The sequence below is a fragment of the Spea bombifrons genome, chromosome 2 (genome assembly GCF_027358695.1).
Source record: "Spea bombifrons isolate aSpeBom1 chromosome 2, aSpeBom1.2.pri, whole genome shotgun sequence".
Lineage (NCBI taxonomy): Eukaryota > Metazoa > Chordata > Amphibia > Anura > Pelobatidae > Spea > Spea bombifrons.
The window spans coordinates 65,313,669-65,335,078 of NC_071088.1; the positions used below are offsets into that span (position 1 = coordinate 65,313,669).

The 21,410-nt window shown below is 37.3% G+C and overlaps 1 protein-coding gene across 1 annotated transcript in view; it reads left to right on the top strand.

Moving 5' to 3' along the window:
• Positions 1–21,410, top strand: part of BCAS3 (BCAS3 microtubule associated cell migration factor) — a 514,534-nt gene that overhangs the window by 135,913 nt on the left and 357,211 nt on the right. The window contains exons 13-14 of the mRNA XM_053454572.1: positions 173–266; positions 13,222–13,355. Of these exons, the coding sequence (XP_053310547.1) occupies positions 173–266; positions 13,222–13,355 (228 nt within the window). The remainder of the gene's footprint in view (positions 1–172; positions 267–13,221; positions 13,356–21,410) is intronic.

Below are 21,410 nucleotides of genomic sequence, written 5' to 3' on the forward strand. Positions count from 1 at the left end.
TATAAAGAGTAACCTGACATCTCCTATATGAACTCAAGCTAAACAGTCTGGCCAGCTTTCCATGCCTTAGTTCCAATGATGAAACAAAAACTGTGTGAGAGTCTATATTCAGTCAAGGTTTCTGCATTTAGGATAACATTCACTTTTACTTATGTGTTTCTTTCCTAACCAGGTGGTCGTCAGCGAGGACTCTGATGGTGAAGGCATTGTTGCTCATTTCCCTGCCCATGAGAAACCTATCTGCTGTATGGCATTCAACCCCAGTGGTAAGGAGTTACAATGCATATTTCTCTAGATTTAAATACAACCTTATTCTATGTCTAAACATTTACTATCTAGATGTAAACAGAAAATATACCCCATTAGGCCACTTTATGAAGCTACGCTTCCACTTTATTGTATTGAATTATATCTTCAATTAATACAATCCTGCTGCTGAATTTCAGGCCTCCTTAAGTACCTGCAATGTAAACTGTTACCTTATCAGCCCACGAACTGCATTTCATAACAAAAGATATTTAGTTCAGTCTGTTGGTGGTTTGATGGATAGCTGATATTGTTTGCAGATTTTTTTTCTTTACATTTTCAGAGCAAGCAGATACTGTTATTGCTCTGTGTTTATCTTTCAACAAAAGATTCCGCAGCACTTTGTGATGGAATTTATCCATAAAAAATACATATTTGATTAACCTGAAGTGGACGGTATAAAAAGCACGGATTCTTGGAGCTTACAAACTCATTTACACTTTGATAGCACTGACATTTAGATGTTGTTATTGCCCAGAGAATCGCGAACTAATTATATTCTTATTAATAATATATAGCGTGGGTGTCTGTGGACACAATTGATATGTGAAAAAAATGAATTGAATCTTAGCGATCACTAGCTTTCCAATCAGATGTTTTTACAAAAATCAAAACACTGCTGGCCTATGTTTGAAAGGTTGTCATAGCTGCAGAAATGCTTCACTGACATGGCTTCAAAGGTGAGCCCTTTCCCACTTGCTTTAGAGACATGGGTCACAAACATCTGAACACTCCGCAGGAGCTTGACATCTACTTCTTCAAGGCAGGCGGCCTGTAGCTAGGTGAGCTCCAACCAATTAATTGACCGTGACCAAGTGAAAGAGACATCCTCATTTGTCATTGTATGCTGAGAACCAAAGGCATTGTGATTGACTGTCTTTGTGGTCACAGCACTGACTGGACGGTTAACAGCTAACCACTGCTCTTAATGAATGAACACTAGCGTTAATTAGGGAATCCCACAAGTTAACCAGATAAGATCATGCTTTACAGAAACCTCAAAGCTGTAAACATGTACTTTATATACCCTGGGTTTTCATTAGGGGGATAGAGCAGCCTGTCAGTGGCGTCACAGTGGTACACAATTTTCTTGTTTTAGTTTCAGTGATTAGCACTTTTTTTTAATGAACGAAGAAATGGCACACAGACAGTAGACTAGAAACCAATATTTTTTAATTTCTGCATTATTTGACCTATGATAGTGGTTTGTGATTTAGACCAACTTTAACACCATTAAAAGGCAAACCAGTAGGGGACAAAAAACTAAACGTCAAGTTGTATATGAGTGCAGGTGAGATGAAAAGTCTTGTTTCATAGATTTATACATTATTACTAATGTAATAATTTCATTGTTTAGTAAAACAGCCCCAACACTCTTTCTAAACTGCTCTTAATTGGTTAATTTTATATAAGTGAAAAAAAATAGAAAATAGAAAATATTTTACCCTATTTGCCTTAATATTTTTTTGTAATAATCACCTCTGTTTTAAGGCAGTTTTAAAACATTGTATGATAATATCTAAGGACAAGTTTAGCTTCTAGTGCAAGAGGAAGGAGATGATCGTATAGCTAAGTCTCAATATAATCAGAGATTGAATGTATGTGTAAAATATCTTGAAAATTCTTTAATTAAATGGTACCTTGTGATTTCATAGGTTAAGGGAATTTTACTACTATTGTCTTTATCTGTAAAGGAAAACACGTAGAACAGGAACTTTCACAAACAATGATAATAGTATGTCAAATTTTTGATACTTTATATATTGCTTAATGTGGATTTGGTAGATAAACAGATTTTTATATTAATCAATAGAGGCATCAAATCTATTAACATATTTTTTTACTGGTTTCATACAGTTGGGCAAGATAAATAACAGTTTCTCTTACCAACCTTGGTTTTTTAAAATAATCCAGTAATTCCTGCGTCCTGGTTACTCATTTCTTGGATTATAGCATTATTTTAATCATGAGTGTAACTCTCAGCAAAATAAATTTATTAGAAACTCAACCCTCAACCTGAGGGTATATTCTGGTTCACTATTAAAATATCTTTAAAACCTTTGAATCATTGTCCTTTTAATATTTTAAAAGCTGTGGGTATCGGGTACCACCAAGTTCATGAACCAGTGTATCATAATGGAGCCACCAGCAACTTTGTTGTATCTGTCAGAAATGTATTTGTACTCTGTATCTTCCATTGTCATTTTCCAACACTAGTTGATATCTCTTTGCTGGATTACATTATGAACATTGTTAGATAACTTTTCGGAGCTCATCTTTGCCACCGGTCAAAAGTAAGCGGGGACCATATATTAGTAAAACATCTGACAACGAAGAAGAACATCTTGTAAATGTCAAGGGAGCAGGAGGATTAACTCAGACAGACTTTCATATAATATTCGTAGGTTACAACCTAGTAATGTTGCTCTCTGCTGCTTTTATGGACTTCCACAGGCCTGTAAATTAGTGCATTACTCTAATAAGGGCCATTCCTGGCAATAAAGGTCACTCCGATATAGTTGTTTTAAAGAGTTGTTTTCCTTCAGAGTTTTATGATTATGACAAGGTGTAATTGTTTGAGGATCCAAACAAGTGTTTATTTGATTCCTGAAAGCACAAAGAGAATGTGAAGCAAATGGACTAAACCAATTGTGCTCTCTATGCTCATGCCTTATAACGGGAGCCCGTGTGCAGGTGTTGGGATGGGTATAGGGCATCTTTGTGTTGATTGTCACAGTATCAATCTTTTTGAAGTGTGGTTCTACCTCTTGGGTGGTAAACCAATGGTTACTCGTTTAGAATGTGTTTTAGATTTTGACACTGTTGATCGGTTTCATATCAATGAGTAATTGAAAAATTCTTGCAGAATCATTGCATATTGTTGTTATCAAATGTTAATAAGAGCATAGAACATAAAGGGGACCTGCTTTTTTTTCCAGCAGAGCAATTCTCCGTATTCTTTGGTGCTGTGGAGTGTTTATTTTTTATGAGATTGACAGGGTAGTAAAAAGCTTCTTTAAAGAACGCTTTAAACCCAGTTGTGAAACGTCCACTCCAACAGCTGCATTGAGTTTGTTTTTCAATTTTCCCGTTGCCTTTCTTGTTTATTAGCTGTGACATTGAGGTCAGAATTAAAACAAATATTTTAATGGCAGCATTTATGATGTTGGCAAGGCGCAGCACGGCAGAGAGCTGTGATCTGGACCGGACTCGATATGGGTGGCGCGAGTTAGACAGGGAACAGTCACAGATCTGTAAGAGTCTTCGAGGCGGAGGAGTGTGTAAATCACCCAACAGATAGTCATCGTAAGATCTGTGCTTTGCAGTTACATTAGCTGAGCTGACATGCTTCAGGGAGTGTCGCCTGTGGGGCCGTGAGGGGTTGATTATTATAAGACAAATCCTTTAATGTGCTCATATACACATAACAGAGCTAACTTGTACCCATTTACGCTAATGCTTAGTAACAGTACAACCAAATAACTTCCTCTGCTATGAAAATGGGGATTTTTGTTTTGAGAGTTGGAGTTTTTTTGGTAGCTTTTTCTCTTTGTATCGGTTGGCTAAAATAAGTTGATGAAAAACAAAGTTATTGTTAGTCATATTTATATGTCTATACAGCAATATATGTTGGGGAAACATTCAGAATCTAAATGATACAAAGTTAGGCGATCAGATATTTCTCTTTTGCATAAAGTTTTAGTGAGTTAATGATTTACACCTTGACATCTAAAGTATGGATAAAATGCATAGAAAGGTCAGATTTTGGGATTACTCGCATAGTATATCACGCTTATATGGACAGCGTTTGCCTCACATCAAAAAGATAAAAATAACTATTCCTTAAACTCAGTGTATTTAATCACACAAATGTGTACACAAATGTGACAGCTTCTGCTTCAAGGTGTACTTCAAGGCCTCCTGTCTGTACCCTTACTGGGCAACAATTTGTCCACATTATGAGCAGACATTATGACATCACATCGCTTTCTGCTTGTAGGTTTGCCTCGCTTATGTCTCAACAGAACTCTGGATTTCAGAAGCGGCAGCTTCTTTCAGCTGTTATGACGTCACAGACCTTTCCCTGGGCTTCACTGTATGTCTATTTCTATATAGAGAGATTAGGCCAACATAATGTTACAATAGGCAACATCCAGCTTGCCTATTGTAACATTATGTACCATTAATATGCATTGCCTTGGCTCTGACAGTGTTAATTCCACCAAAAACATACTGTTAGTATTAAGGACACCACAGGGTGGCACACTACACCAGGGCTTCTGGTCCAGTGACAGGACAGAGAATATTAAGGATGCAGGGAGAATAACCAGTTCGGGCTGGTTACATACAACTTCATGAAACGGACCACAGTTTAAGCATTAATCCCTTATGCATGTCACTATTGTAAATATATACTTGCAGGACTATAGTGGGCTGTCTAATTTATTTCATTGGCTTCCCCAGATTGTGCATTAGTGTGGTAGGTTGTAAAACTAGGTTTTCCATGTACCCCATTGCAGTTGGAATTGTCAACTTAGATCGGGATTCAGGTGACTGACAATTTTGAAAAGAAAGGGAACTTCATTTACTTAATATGTGGCATCCAATAAACAATATGCAAATACATTCTGTAAGCAGGATATCTTTACTATAGATATTAAATGCACATATATTATTATATAAAAAAAAGCATTAACAATAAATTGGTTATATTGTTTTCCGCTCTTCGTTATTACAAAACATTTTGCGGCATTCCTTTAAGGACAGAGCAAAAACGTTTAACTTGCACAAAGACTTGGTACGTTCAGAGATTAATGGGACTAGTGTATTAATTAAAGCACATGTGACATTAGTCATGGTGTGAAACAAGGCAAGGTGGGAATTGGAGAGTTGGCCAAAAAAATACCCACATTTTAATACATTTTGCCTATTTTCTTGTGGGTTTAGTAAATAATTGATAGTTCAGAAGTGTTAGTCCTTCCACTTGAGAGGCTTAAGAGCTGTGAAGTGCGACACGTCCACATGTGATATAATTACCCTGCCTTAGCTGGCGGATTGCTTTTTCATCTATTAATAACAGGGGAATTAAAGTTGAACCTGCAGTAATGCAGATTAAACTGTGTACCCCTTTGTATGCCTGACTGCATCTTTAACAGACATAAAATTCCTCCAGTTACTTAAATGCTGTTTATTGAAAAGCGATGGTGGTCTCGGGTTAATGGGTAAAGAAGTTTAAATTGAAACTTTTCTATCAACGTTTTCTCATTGATCAGAGCAGGCGACCAGAAACCAGATCCAGTGTTTTCTCCACTTAACACGTTTTCAATGACTTTAAAATCTCTAGGCAAATGTTTAATATGTGTGATTTCGATATGGACTTCAATTGTGCAAGCAACGACAAGGTCACAGGCCAGCTGCTGCCATAAACAGGTTGTATTTTCTGGAGAAGAAAAAAGTTCATTTAACATGAACATCACTTGAAAACACCATCCTGTTTTGATGTTCTGTAACATTCAGAGATATTTTATAAATGCAAACATGCTATTTGCTCCTTTTTTATGGCTGTTCATATGGCTAGATTAGGACGATGGTTGAGAGTGTTAGGAGAAAAGGTTGAAACGAATGTGGGTCTTCAGAGAGCCTTTGGAAGTTGTGTTCAAGGAAGAATGTCTGACGGAACAGGGAAGGGAATTCCAGAGAAGGAGAACAGGACGGGTGAAATCCTGAGTGGGAAGAGGTAATGACAGTATAAGAGAGACACAGGTCACAAGAGGAATGAAGAGTACGGTTATGGGTGTATTTTGATAGTAGGGTAGAGATATAGGGAGTGCAGATTTGTTAAAGGCTCTGTAGGTCAGGGTCAGAAGACATTTAGTGAATAAACCCTGATTATTAGGTTTAGTATTCCATATTATGTTGCTACTTATACTGCTAGTAAACATAGTTTCTAAACTAAATTCTAACACACAGCAGACCCCTCGCAGGTTTAGGGGGGAGATATAACCAGAGAAGATAGTCTCAATGGGCTTTTTAGGTGGCGAAGATGTAGAGTCTCCGGACCTCAGAGAAATTTACAGCAGCAGACTTCCATTGGTTTACAAAAACCCATGTATGCTACAGACTTTCTTTTAGACAAAAAATATTTGAAAGTATTGCAAAAGAAAGTAGTGGAGATGTGAGCTAGTTTATGAATTATCTATACCGGTATGCCTGCCAATTTACATTACAGCCAAGGTTATATTACAACCTTGCATGCATCTATAATTATATTCAACTGTATGTTGAATTGTACTTTTTGTGGTGTTTGGAGTGTGAAATAGTGTTAAAATGAGCTTTACTTTAGCCTGTTTTTTTTTTTTGGAAAATGCAAAGTAAATGGCTGTGGGGGCTACGAAATAATTTATGAGTATGGGGCTGTTAGCAGCCTTGCCTGGTCAGTCTGCTGGTGAAAGCCATTAAGTGTGGCTTAACAACTATATTTCAAGATCTTAGCAAGCCGGCTAGACTGGAGCAAGACAGATGAGAGCTTCTGGCTTAACAGTTGGGCTTTGATTAATGGGAAATTGATTGCTTCGTGGTGGTCAGCAGCCAATTTCACACCCATCAAAACTAAAGCTCAAATTTCCTTAGCACTCTAGAACAGTCACAGATGTTTAAGATTGTCAAAATGGCTGAACAGTTTAATATTTCAGTATTTGGGGTTCTTATAACCGGGGCAGTGATAAACCAGTGCGACTACATTACCCAACCAGCAAAGGATTTGTAAATTAATGAAATCTGGTCCTTGAAGGAGGTGTGAGACTTAATTTGGACCATACTGTCCACATCACTTAAAACAGTGCAGTAATTTAGCAACACAAAAACCAAGAGAATTGCTGGTTTAACGCAGGAAAGTTGCAATAGAGCTGCCTAAGACATTACTAGTAGTAGACCAGAGAATTGCACTTTAGCCCTTCATAACTTTGTCCCCAATAATGCAGATGTGCCCTCCACAGACAGAAACTTGGTAGCTGAGATTGTTCGCCCACAGAGAATACGCTTTGGAAAATAGACATTCTATGCTAATGAAGACCTATAGCCTGCTTAAAATCTACAGATAATAGCACAGAAGTTCTTGATTAGATGTAACAAATTTTCAGGTTTCCAGGGGTTGCTTAAAATTGACAGTCAAAATGTTGGAGAATTTCTTTCTGAAAATGACTACCAACTTTTCAGGAGACTATGTGAAATTTACTATGAAATCACATCGTGTTGTGGCCTCTATTATGATCCTGTGCCACCTGCCTTTACCTGTGGCTATTTTGGGGATTTTTCTATTGGTAATTAGCACTTACTAATCAGTAAAACTGAGTGTCAGTAGGTGAGTAATCACAGCCTCTGAGGAGCTGTGGTTATTGGAGTTGGATGCTGCGGTACTTCTGTGTCACAACTTCACTTTGGGCACAGCATCTCAGCATAACAATCACAGCTAATTTTGCAAATACTCATCACATTGATATAGATAATTCTGATCACTGCATTTGGATTGTCCACCTACTGTTGTGTTATTCTGATGTTTCTGAGATGTCCACCCCTGACATGGATTGATCTTTTGACACAGGTATACAAGAACTTGATATTTCAATTCTGTATTGTATCTTTCCAAATGGTAACCGATTGGTAACTAGTATAATTTCTTAATGTGTCTGAAATTCAGCAGAATTTTATTCTACACACATTAATTAATGAAACTCTTTTTTGGAACCACTGCACGTTTCTTTGCCATAATCATTAGAAAACTTCTTCACCAGGTCCAAAATGTAATGTAATATTAGCATGTTAAAATAGGACAGCTAGCTGTTGATTTCTTGACTCTAATAATGTTCTTTAAGAATCTTCCCTGGAGCATTAGTGTAAAAGTAAATGGAATATCTAGCCAATCACAAATTTAGATTAATCACATGCTCTTAGAATGAAGAACACAATAAAGTTCTCTTGGGCACCATTACACTCCATTATAACAGAGCTATTATTGCGGCTGGTAAACTTTTATTATAAAAACGATGGTTATGGTTTCATTGTTGCATTAACATCACAGTGACTCCTTGTTGTGGTAGCTTTTAACATATTTTGATGAATCTGAGCCCGACGAGGAGAGAAAATGGCAAAGCACTGGATAGATACCTTAATGTTTAGTATACTTCCACAAAATTTGAATATGTCACGTTGGCAAGAGTTAATTAAGTTAAAAAAAATCTTCACCAGAAAGTCTACATCTGTATCTGTTTTTCTTTTTAAAAAAAGGGGTACTTAATGTCTATTTTGTAGCCTTTTAATCCTGGGTGGTAGATGTAGCCATCTTAAATTATCCCTGAGTGAAAATAACTATTTGGGTTTATTTACTAACTATTTAGTTTTAATTGCCATTTTTAGTAGCTTAAGTTTGATCAGCTAAAGTGCCTCTGGGGGCTCTTAGGTAAAGATAATCAGTGTGCAGCCGACATATTTACCAGTTGCCTAGCCGATCCGAAAGTTACATCCATGTGAACCTGAATTTGTTGTCAGCTTTTATCTCATGGCTTAACCCACGTAAATTATATGTTTGTCTCAATATGTATAGCTTGGAGAAGCGAAGAGGGAGATGGCTTTTGACTCCAGAAAACCTATGCACTTTAATGCTTATGATAGGTGTCTCCCTTACAAATGCATGAGGGATTCTGCGGAATCCCCCCATAAGTACTTGCCCCTTCCCCTGCTCCCCCAGCTATCTTCCATGCAGGAGATGTGTTCGGCCCTGCACATTTTCATGCACATGAAATACTTACTGCCAGTCAGCTCCAATAAACACTGAGGGACCGGCTGGTGTTGAAATTGTTCTGATTGAGTTCAATGGGCATTCATTTTGCTACCACTATTTTCTAGATGAACACATCTCCTTTCGCGTCATATACTTATTGCTGGCCAGCTCCAGAACTCGGCAGACACTGGGAGTAGGGCATCTTTCAGACCCCCTTGCACAGAATGGGGGTGATGGGAGATGGTGGGAAGCTTATTTTTTAGGTTTTTTTTTCTTTTTTTTTCAACTTTAAACAATGCATTTGAAAGTACTTACAAAGTACTTTCATGTGCATTGTTTATTTAGGGTACTCTCTGGGACATTGAAGTATCCCATTAACAAATTACAGGAAGGAAGTTTATTCAAAAAGCAGGAGAAATGTTAGAGAGTAATAATTTGAAAATGAGAGGGTCAGAGGCTTAGATGTAAGGAAATTTTACTTTAGTGATTGGACTGCAGATAAGTGGAACAGCCTCCCAACAGATATTGTGAAAGTTATTACACTGGGGGAAATTGCATGGGATTAGTATTTGGTTATCCCAAATCTAAAATGAGGCAGACAAGGTCAGATTAAGAAATTAAATGGGCCTGTTATCTCTCAAATTGGGGAAGATACATTTAAATGGTCTTCTCCCCATATTAGTTCCAACACTGCACAAGTTAGTTTAAAGAGTGCCCGATTTTGATAGATTATAATGACAATGCAGTAACTATGTATAGCATTGGTTATACTCTGTAGTAACAATATATAAAGTCACAAAGATTGACAAAGTTTAGGGAAGGAGATATTTTTACTTGGCTGTTGCAAGTTAATGGTAAATAAATACACACACACACACACACACACACATACACACACATATATATATATTTCTGTTTCTATTTGTACATACAGACTGTGTGTTTTGAAGCTGAGTATCTGTTTATAAACTCCTGATTTCTGCCTCTTATCTTGACAATGGCCAGAGAGGCAAGCGCTTCCTTTGATCTGTGCCATAATCTGCTGCCCTCAGCCCTTTCCAGAAAAACAAAAAATGAAATGGTGTGTCACTTTTCTAGCAGACACAGATTTGTCTTATGTCCTGATTTTTCAAAGTTTTCTTTAATGCAGATTACATACTTTTATTTTTTTTAACTTGTTATTTCGTAAGCGTGCAATGTGATCACGAATGTAGCGTTTTTCGATTATAAATATGTCACAGCCACATGGGAGGTTTACATGTGTTCTATTACGAAAAAATGCACACATGAGAGGATAGATGTGAATATTTAAGGTGGGCAGTCTAAAAGGTTAAAAACCTTTTACATGCAGACACACGTATGTGCACATATGGTAGGCATTCACAAATATGCATATGTCCACAGTACCTATAATATGCAAGGTTAATGCTCTAATGCTAATGTGTTGTGACTGGGGTCCCATACCAGTTGGGCACAAGTCTAGTTTCCAACTGTGCTAAAGCAACCAGTATTTACACTCACAAAACAAATCTCAACATGTATACACTCAACTGCAGGGTCAAGTTGATAAAAAAAAATGAAGTTAAAAAAATATCTTGGGATTCATACGGGTGGGATGCTTGCGTAACTTTTATTTTAAAGGTCCATCCAAGCACCCTTTGGTTCCATGAGGGTGGACAGTGCAAAGTCTCTGTTCAACAACTTGACAGTCAAAGGGTGAAAGCCTGTAGGGAAACAAATCATTACTTACCTTTTCTAGACCCATCCGGTGATAGTCAGTGAATCCATCAATACTCATTATCAGCTCATGGAAAGACACCATCCAAAAAATAACAAAAAAGATACCCAATGCTAGAGGAAGACCCCACCGTAAAGAATGTGTATATATGCTCCCATGCACCAACAGCCCCCAGTGTTTATGAGATGCATTGTATCCTCCATTGATTTTAGTGATCCCCATTTCGTTGTTTTGCCAGTGTTAGTGTATGAGAGCATATAACCTCAGTAGAGTTTGGTTAGTTTAATAACAGCCAAGCAAGCCTTGACAACTGAACCCAATGTTGTTTATTATTATGTATTAAAAAGCAAAGTGCAGAAAAGCGTAAATGTATTATCGCTAATGTTAGAAGGATATCTTATTATGGTATTAATCATTAGAAAACAGACATTTGAATATCTTCTGTTTTGAGCACAATGCTGCTGTTTTTTAAATTATCATGGTAGGGTTGGTGGAATCGCTAAGTTAACAGAGTTCTACCTCACTTTTGCTTTGATGAGCTGTTCTTACTAGAAACCGGATACGTAGGCTTTGTATTAAGTATTGTCTACATAAAACTGTAGGTGGAAGAGCTTGTCTCATTGAGCTGTGCACAGACATGTGGCACGATAGGTGTTATAAATAGGATATTGCAAGGATCTCTTTTCACTAAGGGTGTCCAACATTCCTGGTGGCTACCCAGATGGAATGCTGCAGTCTCTAATTTGGTGTTATGGGCTAACCACCTGACGCCTATTTGAAAAGGCTTACAGCCTTCTTAATCAGCATTGGTCAAGTTTGGCCCGTGTAGAGTGCTCTGTACCTCCAGCAGACTGAAACCCACCTTCTAAGCCAAGCCTCATCTATCAAGTCCAGCCTGAAAGAGCAAGGGAACAGGAGAGAAAGAGAGAGGAAGCTCCCAGATAAACATACCGCAGTGCCTAAACTCGTAATCACTAGAAGCTTCCGCTTCCAGGGCCTATAATTAGAAGCCCTTCTTTTCCTTGTATTCCTAGTTGACGCAAATGCTTTTTGTGGCTTGGCACCTCGTTTGGGGCGTGGGTTTAGTTTACAGCCCAGCCAAAGTTTGGTTTAGTCTTCTTATACAGCATAAATAGCTTTCAAGCCACAGTCTGTATTTGTACGTTTTTTTTCTCTGCTTTTATGTATCTAAGCAGTGTATTTTTTTTTAAAGTCCTTTCCTGAAAGCAGTTTATTGTTTGGTATGCACTACATGCGAACGATAGGAAGTTGTAAGCTAAATTAAAACATATGCATGCATCCTTTATCCCTGCATTGATGAGTAGAAAAAGAAAATGCAAGAAAAATGCATTACACATCATTTTTTTTTTGTATGCAACATTTTGCATTCAGAATTTCCATAAATATCATCTCCAAAGACAGTGGAGGAGACAGCTGTGTAGACATATATAATTTCAGAGACTGGAAATATTAATATGCTCACTACTTGAAGAAGCAGGACAAAATAATAAGATATAACTCTTTTTTTTGAACTAACCTTTTTTAGAATGAAGTTTAGAAGACATTTTGTGTAAGCTTTTGCTCCAATAAAAGGTTTTCTAAAGGTAGGGAATTAACAGAGACCCTGCTTCTGGAATGGGAATCATGACCTAGAAGGGCAGACCCCATTACATTAATTCTATAACACAGTAGAATATGTGAACGATATAGAACAAGTGGAGGGTCTTGTCTTAGAAACAGACGCCCATAATTGTGTTATCGGTTGTATAAATCTTGCATACTGTAACACATACACATCATGAAGGGCTTCTCTATCGCTTGGTGTCCCAGCACGGTAGACGCACTAGAGGGTGTTCTTAGACATTTTTAAATGTGCAAACTCTGTTATCTTAATCTAAACATTCCTTTGTCCCTGTTGATTTTAGTTTATCATACCAGGTATGATGGTTGGGAATCTCAGATAGAGTTGTGTTAGGAATGCTTGAATGTTATAAATGTATAAAATTGCATTGAACTCAATTGTGTCCATAAAAGTTGCAGCCAAGCTTTAATTTGCTTGACACCATCAACTCTGCAAGAAGAGGGTTTTTTTTGTTTTCTTTTCTAAAGAAGCAGAAACCTAACAAATTCCACAACATCTTAACAGCTTGATAGACCGTTTAATAATGTATGATTTCACATTATATTTTAATTCAGTATGGATGTTCCCAAAATGCAAAAGCTTATACTAGACACTTCTTGACAACCTTTAGGAGGTTGCCAAGGGTAGCAACATACTGAAGCATTGGTACTCAGTAACACTCAGTTTTTTCTTTGCAGGCCAAGAAACTAGTTATTACTTATTATATGAACTAACTAACAGTAATTTGCTCACAGCTACGTTTTTTATTTGCCTTTACAGGTATGCTGCTGGTTACCTCAGACACTCTGGGACATGATTTCCATGTGTTCCAGGTCCTTACTCATCCATGGTCCTCCTCACAGAGCGCTGTGCATCACTTATACACTCTACATCGTGGAGAGACTGAAGCTAAAGTAAGGTTCTGTTTGTTGAGTCATCTTTGTACATTTGTAGAATTACGAACTACCTATAAGCCACCAGAAGCATACAAATCCTCAAAAGTGCATTTGCTTAACACACTAACTCAGAGGGAAGCATTTTGAAGGAGTAAGATGATTATTTTTCTTTCTAAATAAGAATATGTAATAATGTGCTTGATAAAATGTCAATATTTTGATGTAGTATGATGAACTGGTGCTTTTAAAGTTATTAGAAATCACTAATAAGTCAAGAGTTCATGATAATTAAGTGGTTGAGACTACTTGCAGCTGCCAAACCATCTTGGATCAATAAGTAGAGAAGGCTCCCTTTTATTTTGGTGAAAAGCTGGGCCTATCTCTACTGATTCCTATGCATTTGACCTTTAAGTGGTATTGTGGTTTACAGAAGTATCGTGTTATGTGTGTAGAACACAAGTTACTGTGCACTAAGTAGGGGATATTCTATAATTCTATTGTTATATGGAAACCAACAACTTCCCCTGTTATTAGGTAGTAGAGACTCTTGTCTGGGCAAATGTGTGAACTTGTGGCTGTCTGACTATCTGACTGTCGCCAAAGAATACCATCTGTTCATATAATGGAATCATAATTTGACATTGTATACAATATTAATGTCATATATTCTCTACCTATATTATTGGTATTATCGTGTTTTAACAATAATGGATAATTTGATCATGGGAGCACTGTATCAAAGCATAATTATTTTTACTAGTGTAATATGTATTAGATGTTAGAATATATATTTAAACCTGATAGAAAAACAGCTTAATAAATCCAGTGTGATATTATGGTCTGCCTAAACACAGGCAAGCTTAGCAATTAAAATGAAGAAAATAAATAATGTGGGATGATAAACTATGTGTTTCCATACATATAATTTGCCAGCAATTTTTATAATTCTGTTTATTATAGTAAATTATCACAGGAAGAGTCTATATAATAATGAGCTGAAATGTTAAAACTTGCACCCCTTGCATGACAAATATGTTTATCGAGTTTCACTATAAACCATCACGGGCAACAGAAGAATAGTTGCAGTATCAGAGGGCCCAAGTTTGGAAAATGAGCTTCATGAACATTGATAGGTGGTCTGGGGGCTTCACAAACGAAGAGAAGCCCCAAAGAAATGAAAAAATGAGAATTTTCATTTGCATTTCATTGCCTTTCACTCACTCTTGACGCAGGTTCTCTCACATTCTCACTCACTCTTTCAAGCTCTCTCACTCTTACTCACTCTCACTCACACAGCTCTGCTTTTTCTCTTGCCCCTTCTTGTTCTTTTGTCTTTTTTCTTTGTCTGCTTCTCCCTGGTAGCAACTCCATTAACTAGGCCTCCCGAAGCACTCCATTAAATGAGCGCAGCATCCACGCACACCTCCTCTCTCGATAGGATAGCTTTTAATGTTGTGTCTCTGCCCTTTTGCAGAAGGACTCCAAGAAGCCAGAATAATGCAGACGGATTCGCAGAGAAAGAGAAGCGTTTCTGGATCTCTCTTTTTCTGTAAATGCGCTGTTTGTCCAAAGGGACAGCATCCCCTCCAGTTCCTCCAATCGGGGGAGAGTGTGTGTGGAGGCTCCGTTCTTTTTTTTTTTTAAATGGGAAGTGTCAAATGCCATTTACAAGTATAGGTGAGATGGTCACCCTGGAGAGTCTATAGCAAGGCACCAAAGATATATATATTTTTTGTTTAACGATAAAAGAAGTGTTTGTGGTACATCATGGAAGCACAGGTATTGTAGTATGAATTTTTATAATTGATACTTCACAACAAGGCAACCAAACTAGTGAACTGATGCCACTAAAAAGTTGTTAACTTATGCGTTGTCTTGGGTGGGAGATATTATGACTAACTTTTAGATCAGGTAGCTTTGGAGTTTTCTTAGAACAACACTTCTAAAGTCTTAACTTTTTTTGTGACTATCATAATGGAAGAATTCCATTCACACACGTTTGCTAGTTTTTTGGAATATAGGTGTTATTTTTCGAATACAGAAACAAATTAGCACTGGTTCTGTCACTGCCCTGCTTTCTATATGCCTCCTCCCACTGTCCCATAAGTGTGTTAATGATGTGTAGATGGACAGATTGCCATGTCACATCAAGGGCCAGATTTTCCCCATTGTTGCTATAGTACATGTAACACTTAAAGGCCATTTGAAACCCAATCCCAGCTGATGCTCCAAGTGTGTCAAAGGTTAAGAGAATTACCCCCCCTAAAACTGTAACTAAACTGCAAACCCCCAACGCAACCCTGTGACTGTCAAGACTGGCCGTTTTCCCATATTTTACAAATTTGCTTAACTGCTGTTTTAACTTTAATGCTTGTTTACTCTGATGTAGAGCTAAACCTCTAAATCTTCTGTAATGTAAAATCCAGGATTGTTAAAAAGAAAAGATATATGCTGTCACTGCTGCATTAAGAGGCTTGACGCCTTAGTAAGTCATCTGACAAAATAAAGTCGAGAATGCACGTCTAATTATTTGGGCAGATAGCTGTTCTGCGGTCTCTGACTTTGTGAGAAAGCTTTCATCTTGCAACAATTTTCCTGTTAAGAGTGCATATAGGGTAAAACCAATAGATAGATTCAGCATTAAATCACTTGTGGTGCAAGACATATAAATGCTTTATTACTTTGCCCATCACAACTTTGCCCAAAAAGGTTTCGAAAGCAGCAAAGTGCTTACAAATTTGTCTGTGTTGCTAACATGCTTTTAATGCAGCGCGTAGCCGTGCACTTGGATTTAACATACAGCAGACAAACATCTAACCAACAAGAGAAGTATTAGCTTTCTTAACTGCTCCCAAGATATTAAACCAGTTCCGCAGCAGCATAAAGTTGGCGCCTGCGATTGCCAGAGGAATGCCATTATTGGTAAATGAAGTATTCCTGCTATCGTGTTTAAATAATTTTATGATAGATGTGTTTGCCCTTTCCATGTGACGGAGGAATGCATTCACAGTAATGAGGTTATGCTGTTTTTTTTCTTTCTAGAGTGTAGAGAATTGGCTGCACAGAATACATATGTTATAGTATAATGTTTAAATGGTGTTGCATTGTAGTTTTGTTATTTCTCGTTATCAGCGCTTTGATCCTACTATGGGAGATTCTGGGGAAAGTTTAGGTCATAAAACATTTTAACAAAGCCTGTGTGGGTTGCAGGTAGGTTTGTGTCCTGTCTGGCTGTCAAGTACTCTGTTTGGCCTACACACACCCAGAATAAATAGAACCTTTCAATTCGGGGAGAGAAGGGCAAGACTTAAATTTGACTGACATTGAATATTTTTTATTTTTTTTTATAAACGATTAAGCAGATACTATGTAATTTGATTGGCATTTCCTTACTATTTACACTATTACTCTTCATGCAGTGTGTTTACATGATAAACCCAAAGGCATCATCCTAAACAAAAGGATGTAAGCTTGCTAATGGAGCCATAGCACCAGTCAATCCTCTTATACACCGAACAAAACATATCATTTTTACCATAAATTGTTAGTACACTTCAGAAATAACATTTATGCTGATATTTTTGTATTGTTTTATTTGGACTGTAAATCAGGTCTTGTTTGCATCTTGCACCCTTAGTTTCAGAATTACAAGGTTTCTCATTTTTTTTGCAAGCAATAATGGTGCCGAAAAACATATGACTTTCACTAAAAGTTTCTATATCCATCCAAATATCCTGTCTCTCTCTCAGTTTGTTTTTATATATTTCAATTATTACAATTTCTAAAATGATGAAAACAAAACTGTTTATTATCGAACATGGGAAGCACACCATTGGTCCTATTTATAGCAATATGGAAGCAAACTTTAGGGAAATGTCAAACAGCAGAACAAACGATGTTAACGGAAAGAGAGAATAAAAACATACATAATCATCCCAAACAGTGGCTGACTTGAACCTACAGGTAAACAGGATGTTCAGTGTACAAACTAGACATTAGACTTAGACACTGATAACAGTAGGTTACTGATTGCATGCTTTTACCATTCTTTTTGATCTCCTTGTATAAACAGTAGGAATAAACCGAGCCTGCACCCTACGCTATTTGGACACAGAGCAAATACGTGAGGATGACAGCGCTCCAGGTCTGATGCCCAAACTGCTCTCCGTTATCAGTCAGTTACTCATGACTTTTGCTTGTTCTGCCACAAAAAAACTGTGGCTATGAGTGACCCTAAGATAGGTGTGCAAATACAAAGGGAGATAAAACAAATACTGGCCTGTGCCGCTGACAGGTACAGGTGAAAGATTAAAAAGGGCAGAGTGTCGTACGATTCAACTACAGCATGTAAACATACAGCCTTTGAGATGTCCATATGAAAGCTGTCACATTTACAGGCAAATTATTTGGCCCAAAATATTATATAGCAGTATATACAAAAATATTTTATAATTCATGGTAAGAGAATGTGATATTTAGTTAGTTTTTTTTAGATTGTGGTAGTTTATAAAACAGGTGTGGCCTGCCTGAAAACCCAAGTGAGATAAATTAACATTGCAACCTCCTGCTGCATCACTCTCCGACCTTCTCTATTCACTCTTCCCACCTCCACTCCTTTACCCACTGTCTTCATTCATTCTGTCCTACGCACTCAGGCCTGCTCTCTTAACTCCTTACTGACTCAAGTCCCTGTTCTGCCTTCTTTTCTCCTCTTCATGCCTGCAAAACTTGACCTTATCTCTCTTATTTGTCCTGTTTCCATAACTTGACCATTGGTCTTTGTTTCTCCTGCTTCCACTCCCTGACCTGCAAACTTTGCTTCTCTGCTACACTACTTGACCTTTTCTGTTTACTCTTACTGCCTCCAAAATGTGACCTTCTAGCTTTACTCTTGTTTGCCTTTACTCATTGCCCTGCCCTCTTTACTACTCTTAGTTCCACTCATTGACCAGTCATCTTCATTCTTTTCTCCTCCTGACTTTGCTCACTGATGTGCTCACGTTCCTCCTATCTTGGCTCATTGACCTGCTCTCTTTCCTTCTATTGTGTCCACTCCTTCACCTTCTTTCTTTACTCCTTCTTTGTCCATCTCTTGACCTTCTCTCTTCTGCTGTCTTTCATCTTTGACTTGCTCTATTTAGTCCTTCCTACAGTTTTTTTTTCTTCTCCTGCCACCACTTTCAGACCATCTCTCTTTACTCATCCTGCCTTACCACCTGACCTGATGTCTGTACTCATCCACACCCTTTAAGACCTCTGAATTAGCATTCTAATGTGGGTAGATATAATTTCCATAATCAAATCAGGCAGATGATTAGATTACTAAACTACTAGGCTGAAAAAAAATATTTTTTTTCCTATACCCGTCAAGATTTCCTCTTTTGTGCCACCTCCCTATGTACTCTTCTTCCTTTTTCTGAATCCGTGTTTCTCTATTTCACCAAGACTTCGCTCAATATATCCTCACCTCAGTCCTTTCACTTGACCTTTTCACACCCTCTCACCCCTTGCCTTGTTTGTTGGCAATTTTGTCCTTTGAATTTCAACAGAAAGTACGTAACTATGATGATCATAGAGAGATAAAACTGGATGTTGAACACTTGGAACTAATATTTATGGCTACATTAAGTTACATATTTTTTGCTCTGGTTTATATGAGTGTTTCTTAATAGAAAAACAAAACATTGCATTGATGGAAATCTAACCTTCTGTAAGGTATCATGCACTTTTTTCCAGAACCTTATCTCTTCATTTTTTTAGTCTTAAATGTTGGTTACATTTTTTCCAAAGAACAAGTGTCAAAAGAGCTGTACGCTGTCAATGTGCAAAGTGTTATTTGACCCAGGAGATTTCAATCTTTTCTTACGTCACCAACTGTTGATTTTTAGTATGATATTCAAACAATATATTTTACTAAGTTCCTTAGGAAAATTTATGAGATATCTTAGTTGCAGACTGGGGGTTAAAATTAATTGCTGGTAGGAAAGCAGGTTATACTATCCCCAATCAATTTCAAGTGAACGTCCCTGTACAAATGAAGGGTACACAAGAGGGCTCTACTAGACATAACCACTTAGGATAAATAAAAAATGAAAAACAAAAACATTTTTTTTGGAACCAGTAATAACCTTTATAATGTACTCAAGGCATGGCTTTCAGGGTTTGTCTCTGAGTGTAAAGGTTAATCTCCTGATTGTAGGGTGAATGGGCAGATTAACAGGGTCTCACAACTGGAGCTGGATCCTTTATTTTTTAGCTTTGCTTTAATAAGATCTTTAGGTACTAGAACGCTCAGATGCCAAATCTCTGCTGGAATACAAGTCTTTAAGTCAAGGAAGTGAATGTTTGGATTTGGTGGACTGGAGGATGACCGGAACTAAATACAAATTGAGTAGGCTAGACTTATATGGTTTTTAAGGACAGTAGTAATTTGGGCATGTTTTACTTTGAATCCTATCTAAGTTAAAAGAAAACATCAAAACAATTATGGACTTCAGTAATTATGGAGGTATTTTCTAACTGAACCTAGGAGGAAATTGCAAATGTGTGAGTAACAACTTTGTGGTGCTAATGCCTTCAATCGGAAACAGTTGCTTGGTAATGGTACACATATCAAGCCCAAAGGCAACAATATCATCTTGAAGGCACTTCCTTGCACATAAAACTTTGTTCTACTTACTAACGTGTGGGCTCCTGTTCCAGAACAGCCTACTGCACCTTTTGTCACAACATGCTCTGCAAATGGATTGCCCTGGGACCTACAGAATCACACATGCGCCAAGCCTTATCTGGGCATTGGACATGTACAATCGCCAGCAGTCCTGTAACAACCAGCAGCCAACACAAAAAAAAACAGTTATATGGGATGTGGAGGAAATAGTAGCCGGACATCAGAAAGCCTCTTTGTGGCATAAGACTTAGTCATGTTGATGCTTTTTGGGACAGAGACCTCCTTTCCTAAGGAGTCACAAAACAATTTGAACTTACAGAAATAGCAGGTAAAGAGGGCCCTTCTCAAACACATTTGAAGAGTGTAGTACTGCTAAGTAAACATGGGCCAGTATCTATAAAGCTCTGGGCAGCTGGGTTTGCATGTGCACTTAAATTTTTGGCTTGTGCATGCATTGCTGCTCCAGGGAACCAAGCATACAAGGTTACACAAGAGGTCTGTGTAAACAGCTAATTTATCAGATCGTAAGTGTTATGTACACATTCCTCTTGTGCAGAATTTGGAATATGTTACATATTAAGTATGAAATACTCACTCCTCTGGATTTATCAGCAGTGGCTCGAGCCTTAAGTAAATGCTTGTTTTCATTTGCGTCAGCCACTTTTAATTGTACAGTTTTCTCTTTTTTTAATTCCTTTTTTTGTTCAATTTAGTATTTCATTGTGTTATTATCATCAATTGGGATTAGCTAAGACTCCTTTCTGGCATCCAGAGATAACCCAGTATAATTTGAACATTATAAAGATATATTTGGCCCTTGTCCTCATATGTGATAATGTCAATATATGTGGAGCTAGAATCACTTGGGTTTAGAGACAAAATATCTTACAATATAAAGACCATCTCGTCTTATTACAGAGACTCTCTCTTGGGTCATATCCTCAGATGCCAGCAAGTCTATGGTAGCTCTTTTGAGAGCTTGGTGGAAATCATTCCCTGTATGTGTTAAATATCTCCTATATCTTTTTTGCCTCCCATTTGTAATTGCATTACTATCTCCTGTTTAAATCAATTGTTGAATACTACTTTTTAACAACATATTTTCCTTTCATCAATCAGAATTCTATAATATTATTCATGGTCTTATTTTCCTTTTGTAATCTAGGAACCATTGACAGTACAATAATACATAAATAATTAAGTAAAACAGAACTAAATGTTGAAAATAAATTTGTTTTGACAAAGCTTGAAAAAGCTTTAAAAATATACACTTTAATACCTTGAAAGTGTTTTTTTCTCCAGAATTTCCAAAAGAAACCAACTTTTACTCGTACTATTTTTAGAAAATGTTTTGAGAAATTTTGCATTGGAAAGAACAATACAACATGCTCACGGCTCCTTAG